This window comes from Perca fluviatilis, chromosome 5, assembly GCF_010015445.1.
Source record: "Perca fluviatilis chromosome 5, GENO_Pfluv_1.0, whole genome shotgun sequence".
Classification (NCBI taxonomy): domain Eukaryota; kingdom Metazoa; phylum Chordata; class Actinopteri; order Perciformes; family Percidae; genus Perca; species Perca fluviatilis.
The window spans coordinates 27,724,473-27,739,993 of NC_053116.1; the positions used below are offsets into that span (position 1 = coordinate 27,724,473).

The 15,521-nt window shown below is 40.1% G+C and overlaps 1 protein-coding gene across 3 annotated transcripts; it reads right to left on the reverse strand.

The window, feature by feature from the left end:
• Nucleotides 1–39: 39 nt before the first annotated feature.
• borcs6 (BLOC-1 related complex subunit 6) lies at nucleotides 40–9,054 on the reverse strand. Of its 3 annotated transcripts, none has more exons than XM_039800523.1 (7): nucleotides 8,975–9,054; nucleotides 7,296–7,921; nucleotides 6,675–6,861; nucleotides 6,257–6,439; nucleotides 3,274–3,437; nucleotides 3,051–3,134; nucleotides 40–2,721 (listed from the first exon to the last, which is right to left on the reverse strand). In XM_039800523.1, exons 2-7 carry the CDS (start codon nucleotides 7,908–7,910, stop codon nucleotides 2,596–2,598), a joined length of 1,359 nt encoding a protein of 452 aa, XP_039656457.1. In that variant the 5' UTR covers nucleotides 7,911–7,921; nucleotides 8,975–9,054; the 3' UTR covers nucleotides 40–2,595. The 3 variants fall into 3 exon arrangements, with proteins under 3 accessions (XP_039656457.1, XP_039656456.1, XP_039656458.1); XM_039800522.1 differs by having other exon boundaries at nucleotides 7,296–7,924; nucleotides 8,975–9,031; XM_039800524.1 differs by lacking the exon at nucleotides 8,975–9,054 and adding an exon at nucleotides 8,814–8,952.
• Nucleotides 9,055–15,521: the final 6,467 nt, after the last annotated feature.

A 15,521-nucleotide genomic window follows, 5' to 3' on the forward strand; every position in this document is an offset into this window, starting at 1 on the left:
AATTTATTTTTCATTAAAATATACACTCAAGACAAAGGGTATCTAAATCATTTTTTTAGTTACAGAAAGAGATCATATCTACACAGGTGCATCTGATTGTACAACAGAAAATGAATTTAATACATTTATATTATTAACAGTGACATTTCCTCCCATCTCAAGGATTCTTTTGCTCCTCAAAAATCTACCAAGACTGCCAAAAGGTCCACTCTGGACATTTACCTTCATCTGCAAAAGAGCATTTATATCTTTATAGCCACGGACATGTTTGAGTAAACGTCAGCATAATCAAGATAACCAGTATAATTATATCCTTTAATGTAAGCTTTTTAAAGATGCTCCCCTTCCTCTTTAATGTTCTTCCCGACAATTTTAACAAACCTTTGCCAACAAGGTTGAAAGTGACAAGGAGACAAAGAGCAGATTTTACACAGAATGCTATCTGAGCTTTTTGTGAAGCCAATAACATGATCTTTTCCCATAGAGGTGAAAACACATTAACAGGTGCAGAGCCGCATGTAGAGACAGTTCAACAATGCAGAGCCAAGATTAAAATGTGTAATTATTTGCTTGCAGTATTGCTCGGATAACGTTTTGTAGGTGAAACATCCCAAAATCCACCAAATGACATGTTGGCTGCTATCAGTAATAGGTAAACGTACAAGTTGGTAAATCTAGTACGCGTACAATAATTTACAACAAGGCTACCCACCAGTGCAATGACAGACGTACCACAGTCTCTTCACTTAATCAAGTATAATGCTCCATGAGAGAAAATGGCTTTAGGTTGGTAAAGTAACTAAGCCTAGCCACACTGTAGTCTTTCAGTGGCTTTTATCATCGAGTAAATTAATAAATACTCACTTCAATGAAACGTGATATGCGTCCACGTTAGTTCACATGCTTTCTTTCAAAAAAGAAGCCTTTGTCCCGACTCCAGCGATGTTTCCTAGATTTAATCCTCCAAACTTTGTGTCCAATCTTTTCAATGTTGAAGAAAACAAAAGCTCGGACATGCTGCACAGAAATTTAACTGTTGTTTCTTTGTGTACAATCAGAAGCATGCCATAACAGATTTGAATTTAATTTACAGGATCCCCCCCTCCCCCCAAGAATCAGATGCGAATGAAGTCAGTGCAGAATAAATGCAGAGTTATGTTCCAAATAAAGGTATCCACCGCCAAAACCTAAAATGTATTGTTATGGTTGAACATTGGCTGCTATTACTGTAAATGGATTCAAAATGTGTTTTGCAACTGAGCTATTCTAATAAATTAGACCATTTCTTTAAATTGGCTGAATCAAAACTGAAATTACACAACCCAATTAATGACACTGAGCAGTCTGTTAGCTACTCGGATGCCTGGAAATTAAATTAGATTTTCAATGACTTGAGAAAATGTTTTAGGTTGGCTAAATGTATCAGTCTTGCATGGAGTGTTTTTACTTTTGATGACATTTAAAAGTCAAATCAGGACCTAAAGCTTTTCAAATATTTAAAGCCACTGTGAAGGCTACACAAGATATTTTATTGTATAGTTATGTGCTCCAAAACATCTTGGACTGCATTGACACAGAGGAGGAAGGTGAGGTTTTAGGACACGTGGCTAGTAGTAGCTTTAAATTAGAGAAGCAGATCTGTGATTTAAAAGGTTGCCAGTTAATTGATTAACAGTCTGAGAGAATCTGAGTAGAAAAGGTAAAACACTTCCATTACCTCTGACAGTGCCTCTTGAGTGTAAACTCAAGCAACATTTGAGCTTAATCTCCAAATGCTCCAGTGGGGCTGTTTAGTGGCCACCAGTGGGGAAAAAATCTGGCTGTACCGGTCAGTTCCCACTGACACAGAGTAGCAGTTTTGGAAAAGCAAGCATGATGAGAAAACTAAATAAATAAACATTAAAAAAGACAGACAGGCAGGCAGACACGCTGCTCCCCTCCCCTCTTTGCTGCATAAAATTAAAAAATAGACTTTCTGTTCCTGTGCAAAAGTCACTTTCTTCTGAGCAGTTCATACCGGCCTCTTCATCAGCAAAAAGAGAGCCAGAGAGAGAAACATCGCCCCCATGTGGGGAGGAAAGGTTAGTGCAATCTGAACAAAGCAGGCTGGACGGATTATGACACACTATGCCTCCGCAGACTGTAAAGTTGAAAAAGAGGGTATCTTCCCACACACATCATCAAGGATCTGTTTTCATGTGTGTGCTCATGTGTTTGTGTGGCACTTGACCAAGTGTCTCCAAAACGGGTTAATTTGTGAGATTTTGTTTCACGACAACTTCATTATAGGAAGTTAGGTTACTTTAAAAAAAAAAAAAAAAAAAAAAAAAAAAATGAAAAAAGATGAGAAAGGTCAGCCCCGAGAGCAAATCAAGCGCAATTCAGTTGAACTCTCATAACACAAACATGGTCATCTTCAAATGATGAACAAGCGGAGGGACTATGAGCGCCAATCATCCAGCATGCCTAGTAGCAATGGTTCCAGGAATCCAGAGGTGCACTTAATCTTCGCTGCAGTGTGTGTTCTACCTGCAGAAAGGTGGGCTTACTTGCAGACGGCCTCGTTCAGGATGTGCTTGATGTTGGAGGTGGGGTTTACTTGCAGATCGTCTCCAGAGCGTCCAGGGTGCGTTTGATGTCACGGATCTGTGCAGCCAGGGTGTGTATGGGCTGCATGGAACGATCTAACTCCTCGCAGCGAGCCATCAGTGTGTACATGCCCTGTGGGAGCAAAAATACAATGCTTTAATACACACCTCAGCCTCAGTTTACAAGTTGTAAAATACATTATTCATGAAAAATCTAATTATTATGATAGGATATCCAACAAACAAAAGGTCATATATGTGTCCAAGAGTATGTAGAAAAGACAGCACAATTCAATGGGACAGGCTGAAAGTACAGGATCAGCTATGATTAATCTGTAACCCGTTTTGTAGTGAAAGTTTATAACTCTTCGTTTTAAAATTTTTTTGATTTCCTACATTTCACAAAATTACCATCAAGAAAGACAGACAGACAGACAGACACAGACACACACACACTCACACCTTTATACTCATGTCCACAGACTCTCCCAGGCTGTCCACTGAGTCTCTGTAGGTCTGGATGTAGCCCACACTCAGAGCTGTCATCTGAAAGAATAGAAAGATGGACAGAGAGATCAAACAATAACACAAACAGGTACGGCTGAGAAATATACAGTGTGTGAGTGTGACAGACAATGAAGCTGTACATACTGAGTACCATGAACTGACAGAGTTTCAGACTCACATTCTGGATGGTTCCATTGAGGCTCCGCATCATCATCTCCACACTGTGCGCCACGTCCTGGGTGTGTCTCTGAAGATCCAAAAGAACAGCAGGATCAATGGGAGGGATGTCCGCTGGTCTCCGTGACAACCCCCGGCTTCTGTAGATGGGACCTGAACAGTCCGCTGGTAAGAAATAATTATAAAATGAGATGGATAATATACACAGATAGGGCTGCAACTAATGTTTATTTTCCATTGATTAGTCTATAAATAGTATAATCTATAAAACCTTTTAAATACTTCCCACATTCAAAGAACCCATTTTATTAAAACACCCAAATAATGATTTAAACATTAATATTTTTGCTTCATTTCATTGTCAAAACTGTTGATTACTTTTCTGTCTGACTAAAAAATTCTTTATACCACAAACAGGCACATGTGTGCAAGCTAAAAATGACTACCTCAAAGAAATTGCGTTTAAGAAAAAAATAGCCAAAACGACACACAAATTATACACAAGAGTAACTATTCCCCATTTGAAAAAATCTCTTACAAAAAGACAGCCAGCATAAATTTTAACAAATTATGGCACTTAATAAAAAAAGAACATAATTTGAAAAATTATGTGGCTAGTGGACCAAAAAAAAAAAAAAGGAGGTTTCCATCTCTGAAAATGATTCCTGTCAGGCTGCAGCAGGACCTCCGTTATAAATCCCTCCAGTCCAAACAACGTCTGAGTCATCCATCCTAATTGAATCAGCAGGTAGAAGGAATGAGCTGCCACAGAGGCCTTATTGACTGTGTCCCTGTGTTTAAATTGAATGGCCAGTTTAGCTGACGCTCGAATCCAGAGGGTTTTTCTCTGCGAGTAGGGCAGCGGTTCAGTGTCTTTCTCCTGGAAAATTCCGTTTCCATTTCTGTGGGGTTGAATCTCTGTCGCTCATTAAAACGCACACTGAGGCTAATTTAACCAGCAAGGACAACGTGACATCATGACTTTGCGTGAACATACATGCCACTTTCTAAAGCCAAGTGGCGTGTTATCTGTACGCATTTTGAGCTATCCGCATGTATGTCTACGCCGTGTACAGCGGACGGGTTGGGTTTAGGAAAAGAAGAACGGGACAGTTGGGTTTAGGAAACGTGACACGCGGGACACGATCCCTGGTCTCCTGGTTGTTTGACCCATCCACCACCCCGACCAACCTCCCTATGCGGATTTTCGGGCTTTCATACTACTCGCTACCGTAATCGCTCTTAATGCTACGTCATCTTCTTATTGAGAATCGTGCTGTGATCACGAAACATGCTTCCCATGGAAATACATTAGTTTAAAAAACGTGAAATTTCGCTGGGAAAAAAATGAACAGAAGTTCTTTTTTCAGGAGAACTTGGCATAAATTGAAATGCAATCGGAAGGTAATCTAAGTCAATGGAGGCCAAACGGCGTTGATAAACACGCTAAAAAGCAATTATGCGTCTTGATAACATGCCAAAATGGCATACGAATTGGCGTGTCATACATATGCCACTTATTGAGATCAGTCTGGCAAGGAACAAGTAGGAAGATGGTGAGAGCAAGGGCAAAGTGAGTGTTCGTCACAATTTAATTATTCGATCTTAAAAATCTCCAAGAGAGGACTCTAAAAACGATAAAGCTGGTTGGAATTCAATGAACAAACCTGAGATTTACGTGTCTGACAGAAGGATTCTCTAACCAAGAGTCCACCTTTTTACGTCCTTCAAATTGTACCGCACTATACAGAACAACGAGCTGCTTTTAAAAACTATCATTATAATGTAGCATTACTCAAACAGTGGTTCTCAACCCAGCTCAGTCTAAAACTAAAACCTGAAGAACAGGAGAAAGACTCAGACTGTTTGAGTACAAACATGGCACCAGATAACCTGTCAAACTAGTTGCAACATTTTTCTTCTTTTTTTTATGCCAATATATCTTATGTATTAGTTTCACATTTGCCTCTCCCTTATTCTTGAATCTATTCAGCCAGCACATCAAATAATAATGATGAACTGAAGCCTTAATGATAAACTTACATATACTGTATCAAATGTAATCATGTTTTCAGAGCTCTCGCATGCCATCATGAACCAAGAAAGGGGTTGGTGTAAAAACTCCTGCAAATATCCACATCAATCAAGTTAAATTATGCTACAAATAAAGGTTGATGATGATGATACTGTATGATCAATACAAATTGTGAAATGAAATGAATAAAAAATAAAACATATGAGTCTTAAATCACTAAATTAAGTACAATTTGCCCAGACCAGTGTAACTTGACAAAGCTGCTGCATTGTGACCATGATTTAAGCAAGCATCACTCGGTTTATCATAGGACAACAGACACAGCAATTCATTTGCTTAAGATAGTGCATCCATTCTCCATTCACACATTACTACTTGAGCAAATGTACGCATAAATGATGAGCAGTGGCTGCCTGGGCCTGTTAGCCTCTGCAGGGAAAGATGAATCTGACCACATGTCAGACACCCTGCACTGCAGTTTCAGCACCACTGCCTGTAAAAATGCTATTAACCTGCAGAAATGCCATGTCCTACACCTCCATCTGCAGAGGAGGAAAATACAAACAGTTCATCAGTTAGAGCTTCCTGACCCTCAAATATAACGCAGTTATGAAAGCAACCTACATGGATGCACTACGCACAATCCTCTGCATCGGTACATACACTGTATGCACACATTTCTTCTGCACAAGTCAAATGCAACACAACAAAAACACACAAATACGTAAACGCATTCATATACTGTACATAAAATACATTCCCACTCTGATGCAAACAAAAATACTTCTCTGTGCGCACACAGAGTTCTGAATCATCTCCACTTAAGGACTACATTTATGTTCACTGTTGAAATCTAAAAGGAGCACTTCTCCTAATTGAGTTATGAATGAAATTAAGAAAATTCACTTTATTTGTTTAAATAAAATCTTTGCTTCAGCTCCATACTCACAGTCACTGCAGTCCAGACTGGGCTTGGAGCTCATCTTAATTTTCTGCTCCAGGTTCTTGGTGATGAAGTGAGTCAGGTCACCTTCTTGGCTGACCGTCCCCTCTAGCTCCAAAGCCGAGGAGATCGTGGCCCGTCTGCCCTCTGACTGGCCACCTCTGCCCCCTCCCCGGGCCCCTGAACCACCTGTGAACAATACGCAAACATCAGCTGAATAAAGCTGAAAATGATTCCCAGTAATTACTGACTTATTTAAAGATCAAAGCCCTACTTAATAAAATTACAATTGTCACTATTTTTCTGTTCATTTATTGCTTTACTGAAATACATTGTATGTGTACTTCTTAGTAGAAGTAAAGAGCTGAGGATTGAGCCAAACTGCAGTAAACATAAACTCAAAACCTGTTTGACAGATATCTACCTCCACACGCTTGGCTGATTTCATCCAGGCTCTTGCTGTCCTGCATCCCCCGGACGTTGCGTACCCAGACCTGGGCCATGACGTGGGGGGGGCAGAGGATGTCCTCGGAGGGAAGAAGTGGAGGTGGAGGAGAGGAAGAGGACGAGGTGCTGGGACCAGGAGCTGAGGAGGAGTAGTGTCGTGAAGACTAAAACGTATGTGAGGAGGTGAACAGAGAATGGAGTAGAGGAGGAAATGAAGAAGAGACGTTAAATGACTGCTTATTAAATCACACTGACAAATCATTATGAAACCAGCCCAAGAGCTACAAATTTTTCTTGCAGTTTACAGTCCATCAGATCACTTCTCTTTAATGGACAGCTTCTTGTCTCAGTCTCAAATTCAGCCATTTGTAAAAAATACTATCAACTTTGATGTTACAGTACTGCTGTAGTTGGTCAACGTGTAAGCACACTGGAGTCTCAGCATTTAGTCCTGATGGCTCTACAACATTTACCTTAGTTCAGATTGTGCTCATCTGTTCACTGTTATTCTTTCTTAATCCCATGATGCACTCCACTCTCTCTGGTACACATAGTTTAATAAAGATTCTAATCTAATCTAATCCTACAGTGCACTCACCTCTGTTCTCCCTCCTGCACGCTGTTTAATCCACTTTTTTTCATTTTTCTCATCGTCCTCCTCATCCTGTTTCTCCTTCTCTCCATCTTCCTCCTCGTCTCGGCTGTCAGTGTCTCCATCTGCAGTCTCTGTATCGGTCTGCTGCCTGTCTGTAGTGGCAGGGCCTCCTCGCTGAGATGACTCTTTGGAGTTTGCTTGCTGTGCTGGGTCCCAAAGCAGAGCTGCACCAGGAGGCTCAACCGTGTTAGAGGCCTCATGAATGTCTGTGTCTCTGGAGCCTGATTCTGTGTCTTCTGAGTCTCCGGTGCATGTGGCAGCAGGAAGGGAGGGGTCTGTCACATGAGAGTTGTGTGACGATAAACTAGATGTTCTCCCATTATTGCACATCTCTGTGTCCAAGCGGCCTTCGCCATCGTAAACTCGGTTTTCCACATCTACGTGGTTCTCTGTGTATCCAAGGGCCCTCTCCTCTGATGTCTCCCTATGACAGGGCACTCTGCTCCCCCCATATTTCACAGAGACAGGAATGTGAGGGCCGTTCTCTGAAGAGATGGGTGTCACAACCCCGTTAGCTGTTTCTGGCACTTCTGTGCCAATCACAGGGGAGAGACTCATCCCTCCACCTGCTGCTGGAGAAAGGAGAGAATGAAAGAGGTTTTCAAATCCATATTTAATCTATAATTCATTTTGAGTGTTCTACCATATGTCAAAAGGGATTTACAATGTACCACTGCTATCTAGGGCTGGGCATTAAGCATAGCAGACCAGTGTCAATAAGATATCTGATCTGCAACCGATACCTTTCTTTGGGGAATATAAACATGTTTAACCCCTTTTTATTTACTGGATGCATCAGCAGTAAAAGAAAGGACTTCACTATAATAAAATATAGTCTGATCAGGAACTATCTGACAGTTTTCATCATTCATTACTCATTAGTTGTGAGTTTCAGTACCCAGCCATTGTGTTTATGTTTGATCAAGTAAATTACATGTATGCAAAATAAAAGGTTAAAAAAAAGCATAAAAAAGCAGTCCTGCTCACTGGTTCACAACATTGCCACGGGTTTATTCTCAGATATCCAGAGATCTTAACCTTATGTGTGTCAAAGTGAAGACTGTGACTCATTATACGCCTTTGTATCCTAATATTTTCATCGTGGACAAGACTATTGCATCATAACAGCAGCTGTTGTATGGGACAGCTGTTCCACTTAAATGCTGCAATGTTCAGTTAAGTGTAAAATGACGTCATATTAGCTTTCTTAGCTTAGTATTAGCTTTTACACTAAACTAACTGTTAACACTAGCTTGCATTCCCTAAGACAAACAACGCCCGTGGAGGTTGAACGGAAGTCCATGGACTACGTTGCATAACAGACAAACAGGAACAAAGAAAGGAGAAGTCATAAATGACTGCCTGTCAGCGTTGAGGAAGTTGATGTATTGCTGCCATTAGCCGCCTAGCTAGCTCGCTGTTAACGATAATGTTGTTGAATGTTAGCGCAGCACGGCTTACGTTAGCTGTCCAGGCCTTTAAATCACAATGCTTTCACAGCTCGTCTTTTATTGTCTCACACTGTTACTCGACAAAGGGCAATTTATTGTAAAATCAACGTATCTATTGATAAGGTCATACCACAGTGCTACAAAGCTTAATTTAATGAAGAAAACACTCACCACTGTAGTTCCTGTTCAGAAAAATGTAAGCAGCAACCGAGTCCGATAGGAAAACCCTTCCCCACGAATCTCAACAGAATAGTTCCGCATTGCTAAAATAAAATTGTTTCAAGCAAGACAATAATAGTCTTCTTTTTTATTGTTATGATGGCAGCTCTTTTCTATTGACACAGCTGTATATCGTGGAGTACGAGATTTATTGAAATAAGCAAAAAAAAAATTTGTATTGTTGTAAATTCGTATTTAAAACAGATCTGTATATTTCCAGAGCAGTGCTGCTTCATGCTGAACAACACCCAATGACTGTACAGTCTGTAGCAACACTTGACTCCCGCATGTTGTGTCAGTGTGAGTTTATTTGTCTCTATCAACACCATCACGGTTCATCCTGCACGTATCTCTGTTCTCCCACAGATGGAGACAAACACCATGCACAGCAGCCCCTAAGACAATAACTTCCCCAAAAATACAAGTTGCTTGGTGATTTCATTATGAAAATGTATAGCAGCAGAGAATCCTGATGGCCTGACCTCCTGGTGAGGGCAGAAAACAAACAACACGTGAAATTGTTAAAAAATATATATATAAAAGAATGCTTGTTAACCTTCAATAATTAACATGTCTCTAAGATATAAAAACACAGCTGTATCTTTTGTATACCCTTTACAGCCATGTCATACAATACAAGAATCAGCGTGTCCTGTTTTGACATTGTGCTTATGTAATTTTCTGTTACTGGCCTTCAACAGCCACTTTGCATTATAGTAAAAAGTATATAGTTCATCTTCTCATCAGACAACCTGGAGATATGTACATACAGTCCCTTCTTGTGACATCATGCTCACAGTATAGTCTTACAAACAGGTGTCTTACTAATTTCAGTCCATTAAAATGTCCTTTCTGTAAAAGGACAATCAGGGCGAATGTCAACACAGTTGTGTCCATTGAAATTACTGTAACTGCAAAACTGCTGTTCTTGCTTTGCCTAATCAACCATTGCTGAATTTAAGAAATGTGTTTGAAATTATTTAAATAATGTGAAGGCCTAGGTTCAGCATTTTTGCCTCCCCAGTGGAAGCCAGGCCAGTGTCTGTGGCCTTTTAAACCCTTGAATGTGGTCAGAAATGTCAAACACTGCTGCAGTGGAGGAGAGAAGATTCAAAACCACACTATCACCACATCTAAAGATCTTGTAAAATTTCTAATCTACCCCATCCTTCCAGGCCAGCTGCTCCCTCTCTCTCGGTGGGGATTTGGCTGTTTTATCCCATTCGTTCCCTCTCCTTTTGGTGCCAAACATCAAAGCTTGAGGAATTTACCTAAAGACAATTAGACTTCTGAAATAAGCCAATGGTTTCCAGAGTGTCCCAATAGAACACTCAATAACCACTATGACCTTCACCAGATTTTCTTTGTGAGGTGATTACTGTCTCAGAGAAGCTTTTTTAACGAAGAAGTAACTGCCACAAGAAAGGCAACATTTAGGGAAATGAGGCATACAAAGCAAATTGAAAGCACGTGCCTTCAAACAGATGTGGTTTTTCCATAATAAAATCTGGAGACTGCATGTTGCACACTGGTAATCAAAATGACAGTGAGGGCCTGTAAATCATATTCCCGTAAATCGCAAATATTAATCGTATCCCAGTTCAGGGGCAGGTCGGACCTGAGGTGAACCTGTTACTCCTCAAATGAGATCCTCAGAGACCAAAACTAATGCTGCATTCACATGCTCCTCATCAACTCGCATTACCAGGAAGTTGCCCTCAAACAGCTGACAAAGGGGCATATCACAAAAAGAAGGGGCCACACACTGTAAATTGCAATGCAATCTTTTTGTTTGAAATGCTATGGAGCAGCAGTTCAGCAGAATTAGTTTTCTTCTAACAAAGTGACATATATCAGTGGTAAACTAAGTAAGCTCAAGGTTTTATCAAAATGTACTTGGTGTAAGCACTAGGAAGGCTACCACAGGTGTTTTCTAAACCAAGGCAATCTTCAGCATTAATATTTTTTGATATTTACATTTTATTATCCTAATGTCATGGGAAATGGTGGGCTTTGAAAGGAAATTTCAAGGACTTCTTGAAAGGTTGTCGTTGCTGGTGTAGAAGAAAATGTATTCATCAAGAATGCTCAACCGGAAGATCTAGTGGTTACAAGTCAGACGAAAGGACATCATCAAATAGAGATGTCTAATATGTGCATATTCAGCAACCATGAACTATTTAAATGTCCAGTGGAATTAGTCTGAGATTCACAGAAAACCGTCAGAGGCAGTTTGCTGTAAAATTCAATCTTAAGCATGAGCAGACAGTTTCTTCCAGCATGAGAACTTCACTGAAAGGGATATGGCGGTGAAGCGCACAAACCTCTTATTACACCTAAAAGGCACTTTTATGAGCAAAAATGGTGAAATGAAGACTTTGTGGTCGACTGAGCACTGGGAAAAAAAGGCAAATGGGTAGATGAGTCACTCTGTGTGGCAAATGCCAAAATCGGCTCGGCTTGTTTCCTATACTGAAGTGTTGTTTGATGAATATTACAACCATGCTATAGGTTTTTATTATTTAAGTCCTTTGAGGGAATGGAAAATGGCAAATACATTTAATTCTATTCTGAGTAACCACGCCTGTAAAATCCATTTTGTTGACAGCTTGGCATCATGTTGGTAATAAATTTCCCCTTTTTTGGTAGTCCCCTGGCAATGATAAGTTCAACTCCAGGTGCAGGTCCAGGTGTTTGGTGAGGTGAATCTATCATTTTGTAACAGGAATACATGTCTGGAGATAGCTTTTAAAATTGCGGCTGTGGGTAGTTGTGAAATCGTCACTGACAATGCCAGGGCCACTGGGTTTTATTCCAAATCTGTCAGCGCCTCGCCATCTTCACAAGGTGTAAGATTGGTGTAGAAATGTTAAACTAGCTTTGCTGTTCCCAGTCACATTTATACCCAAACCCACCACAGCTGTCCTCGCGACAGGCCCTGCAGGATTAGTAATAAGGTAGATAGGGTTTATTCTGCTTGGAAATCAAACAATATCTGTCCAGTTTGACCTTGATCATCTTTTGTAAAAATGAAAAAGGTGAAAAAACGGTCACTTAAATCATTCATGAGTTCTCTGTTTGTTGTTCACTCTGGTGCACCGTGATAACTCTGCTTGTGTCAAGTGATACAGCTATGCCAGCAGCTTTATGAGGCTATCTTAGTTAAGCGTATTAGCATGCTTTTGCTTACTTGCACTAAATACAAAGACAAATTTTGGGCTGATGATGGTGCTGGATAAAAAGGAAGTGGATTACCAATGTCATTAACATTCCTCCTCTGGAGACTATGAATGTCTGTACCAAATGACCGACCAACACTGTCATCGCTAGAGTCGAGAAAACATGTGGCAGCTCCAAAAGAAACCAAACCCTCTTTGGTTTCTTTTTTTAGAGCTAGTACTGCTGAGGACTGATACTGCATGTGGTCAGGTTGGTGAAGAGAAACAAAAGATGACCTTGTGCTTTTGAAGGATTTTGATCATTACTTACTCACTAGGTACAGACAATTATGAAAAGTCAACCTTATTTCTCAATTACACATTTCTCAGTACACACAAGAACATCAACATATTTCTGTCTAGAAGTATCTGTGATGAGCATCTGAAGTTGAATAGCGACTAGTCAGCAATTAGAACATGGTTCCACTACTCACTTCCCGAAAGAAAAACTAAAAATTCCCCACCAGAGAGTATAGATCATGGCTTAAATTGACACCAATAGTATATTTATTGAAATAGGGGTCTAGTTTGCAAGGCTATGTGTTACCCTTTGGCTATATTACAGTATAATATGAATACAAGTATATACAAGATAATTATGGTATCACATTGGTACTTTGTAGATAGTAGAGACTTGTAGGATACAATGAAGAATGAATGTATATACAATACACTAATTCATTTTAAATGCATGGTTTTCTGTTTTTCTGTGATATCCTGTTTCTCAGACTGGAACACTATGAGTCCAATCATTTCCTGAAGGAGATTCTTGTCTATGATTATGCTTACAAAGTAAAGCTCAGCAGTAAAATAGATGTAAAGCCACAGTTGCACATAGTTGACCAGAGCCTGTCAAGTTTCAAAAGTAGCGTGCATACATAACATTACAATCATAAGAATGAAGTACTGCTGACCCCTTCGTTACCACAAGGGTTTGGAAACAGTAAAGGAAGTAAAGGTTTGTTGGGTATGTGGCTCGATGGGAACGCATCTTTCACCCAGAAGACTGCTCATCAGAACATACCAGTTGTTAAACATCAAATGAGACAGTACTGTATGGGGTCACTTTGGCAGAGATGGATGGTGGTTTGGTGTTGTATGGTATGTTTCTGTTTCATAGTGAAGACAGTGATGGACAGTGTGTCTGAGAAATAACATAGCTGGAATGGAATGAATCCTTGTAAAATAACTGCACTGATTTGTGTCCAAAGCTGCTTGTGTGTATGTTGAATATGTGTGCTGGTCTACTCTGCTGAAAGACATGTATTTAAATGAAATAAGTTGCTTTTTAAAGAACAGAGAGAAGCAGCCTTGGGGGTCTCAATACAGGCTGGGAGAGGGTTTAAATAAAAAAAAAAGTGGTGTTTGTTGAGGGGTTTTCAAATTTATACCAATACAATTTTAAAATAAGCCAATGGGATCTTTTCTTTTTTTTTAAGATTCTTTTGTGGGGGCTTTTTCCCTTTTATTTGAAAGTGGCTAGATATGAAAGGGGTAGAGAGATGGGGGACGAGACGCAGCAAAGGGCCAAAGGGCCAGCCAACATGGGTCGAACACTCCCACTGGGCGAGCCAGAGGCTGCCCCAACCAATGGGATTTTAAAGGTGTGTCGTTTGTATGAGCTAAAAAGTAGGAGAACTAACAAATCACAAATATGGTTTTCACTTGTTATATCTTCTGTATATCTGTGTTTTTTTTTGTTTGTTATTGGTACAATTAACCACAAAACACAAACATACTCATTCGAAAGCAGACCTTTATACATATTTACAAAAAGAAAAACAAAGTCTCCGCACAAAAGAGGAAACCAGTCAAAGAAAGTTTAATTCTAAGAAGTCGTTCTGGAAAAATCACAAGAGACGAATATATTGACACTGAGATGTAAATACAGCAAAACAGAGTGAAACACGAGGTCGTTGTAATGAACAAGGAGCAGCTCTGCACCAGCGTCTTAGAGGGAAACACTAACTGTTTAAAATGATACACCATCAAAATGTCCCGTAGAAGTTCTGCCTACTTCTCTTTACTGTGGTGTTTGAATCTGACACACACATTACACACTCATATACACACAATATCCACAAGCCGCAGACCAAAGCTTTATTATTTTCATATTCTATGGGTTGCTGGATTTAATGCATAATTCTGAGAGCAGAGACAGAGCCTGTTAAATATGAAATCAAAGTTGCCGTTTTTTCACAAGCAAAATGGAAGAGTTGAGATAAGATATAACAACAAAAATATAACGATTCTGTTAGTATTCAACAGCCCCCATGAGACTCACAGACAGTATGTCAGTGGCTACGACTCATACGATTTTGTTTGAATGCTAACATAAATTACTGTTCACTTGTCGTGTCCTAAATGACATATTTGGCAGCAGTCTGAGAACACACCAGATCCTGATTTCATTTGAATCATACTGCCAGCTTCACACTCACCCACACACCCGTTCATTTTGAGACGTGACTATTCCTGATACTTTCAACATTCAACAGTTACTCAGAGCAATACACGCCCATACAAACTCTCTCTGTCTTTACTCAAACACACACATTCAGAAGTAGCTCTCAGCACTGGTTAGTTCTTTCATGTGGCCAAAGCCAAGAAGCCAAGAAGCCAAGGAGCCAAGCCCATGTTAATTTTTTTTTGCAGGCTCTCCCTGCTCTGAGTCTGTCTGGTTTATTTTTCTTACAGCATCAAAAGTGTCTCCGATCCATTGCTGACTTCCCAATTTGGAAGATTTACTGGCTTAGTCTCTGAACCTTCGTTTCAGCTCCTCTCACTGTGATTCCACTTATGTCAAACACGCACACAGATGCATACTGTACAGACAGTCATATAACCAGCAGTGCAAAGGGATTGGGATCCTTAAAGCTACATTGTGTAAGAATTTCTCCCATCTAGCGGTGAAATTGTATATGACAACCAACTGAATATTACTTTCTAGTCCTTCCTCCTACGGTGGCCGAACCCAAAATTAGCTCTCTCCATCGTTTACACGCAGCTGTTCTAGCCACTCCAACAGTAACTTTGGTCTTGTTGCTTTGCCTGTTGTGTTGTCGTTTTAATTCTCTTTTTAACTTCCCTGGCGAGTAATCTCCCCCTTGCATTTGTCACGGTGCCAATAGGTGTAAGAGGGCGAAATGCAGAGGTCTGTCCCTCATTGGCTAATGTATTTTAAAGATGGAGGCGCTACATGGCTGCCGTCATTCGAGCGAGTCGCTTGTCTGTATTCTGAATGATTCTAAATGGCAGATTCTACGCTTACGAGAATACTT

Coding starts and splice junctions, on each gene's coding strand:
- borcs6 (XM_039800523.1), bottom strand. CDS start 7,910: ATGAGTCTCTCCCCTGTGATTGGCACAGAAGTGCCAGAAACAGCTAAC. Junction 6,862..7,295: donor GTGCAGGAGGGAGAACAGAG/GTGAGTGCACTG, acceptor CATACGTTTTAG/TCTTCACGACACTACTCCTC. Junction 2,722..3,050: donor CTGTGGACATGAGTATAAAG/GTGTGAGTGTGT, acceptor TTGCTCCCACAG/GGCATGTACACACTGATGGC.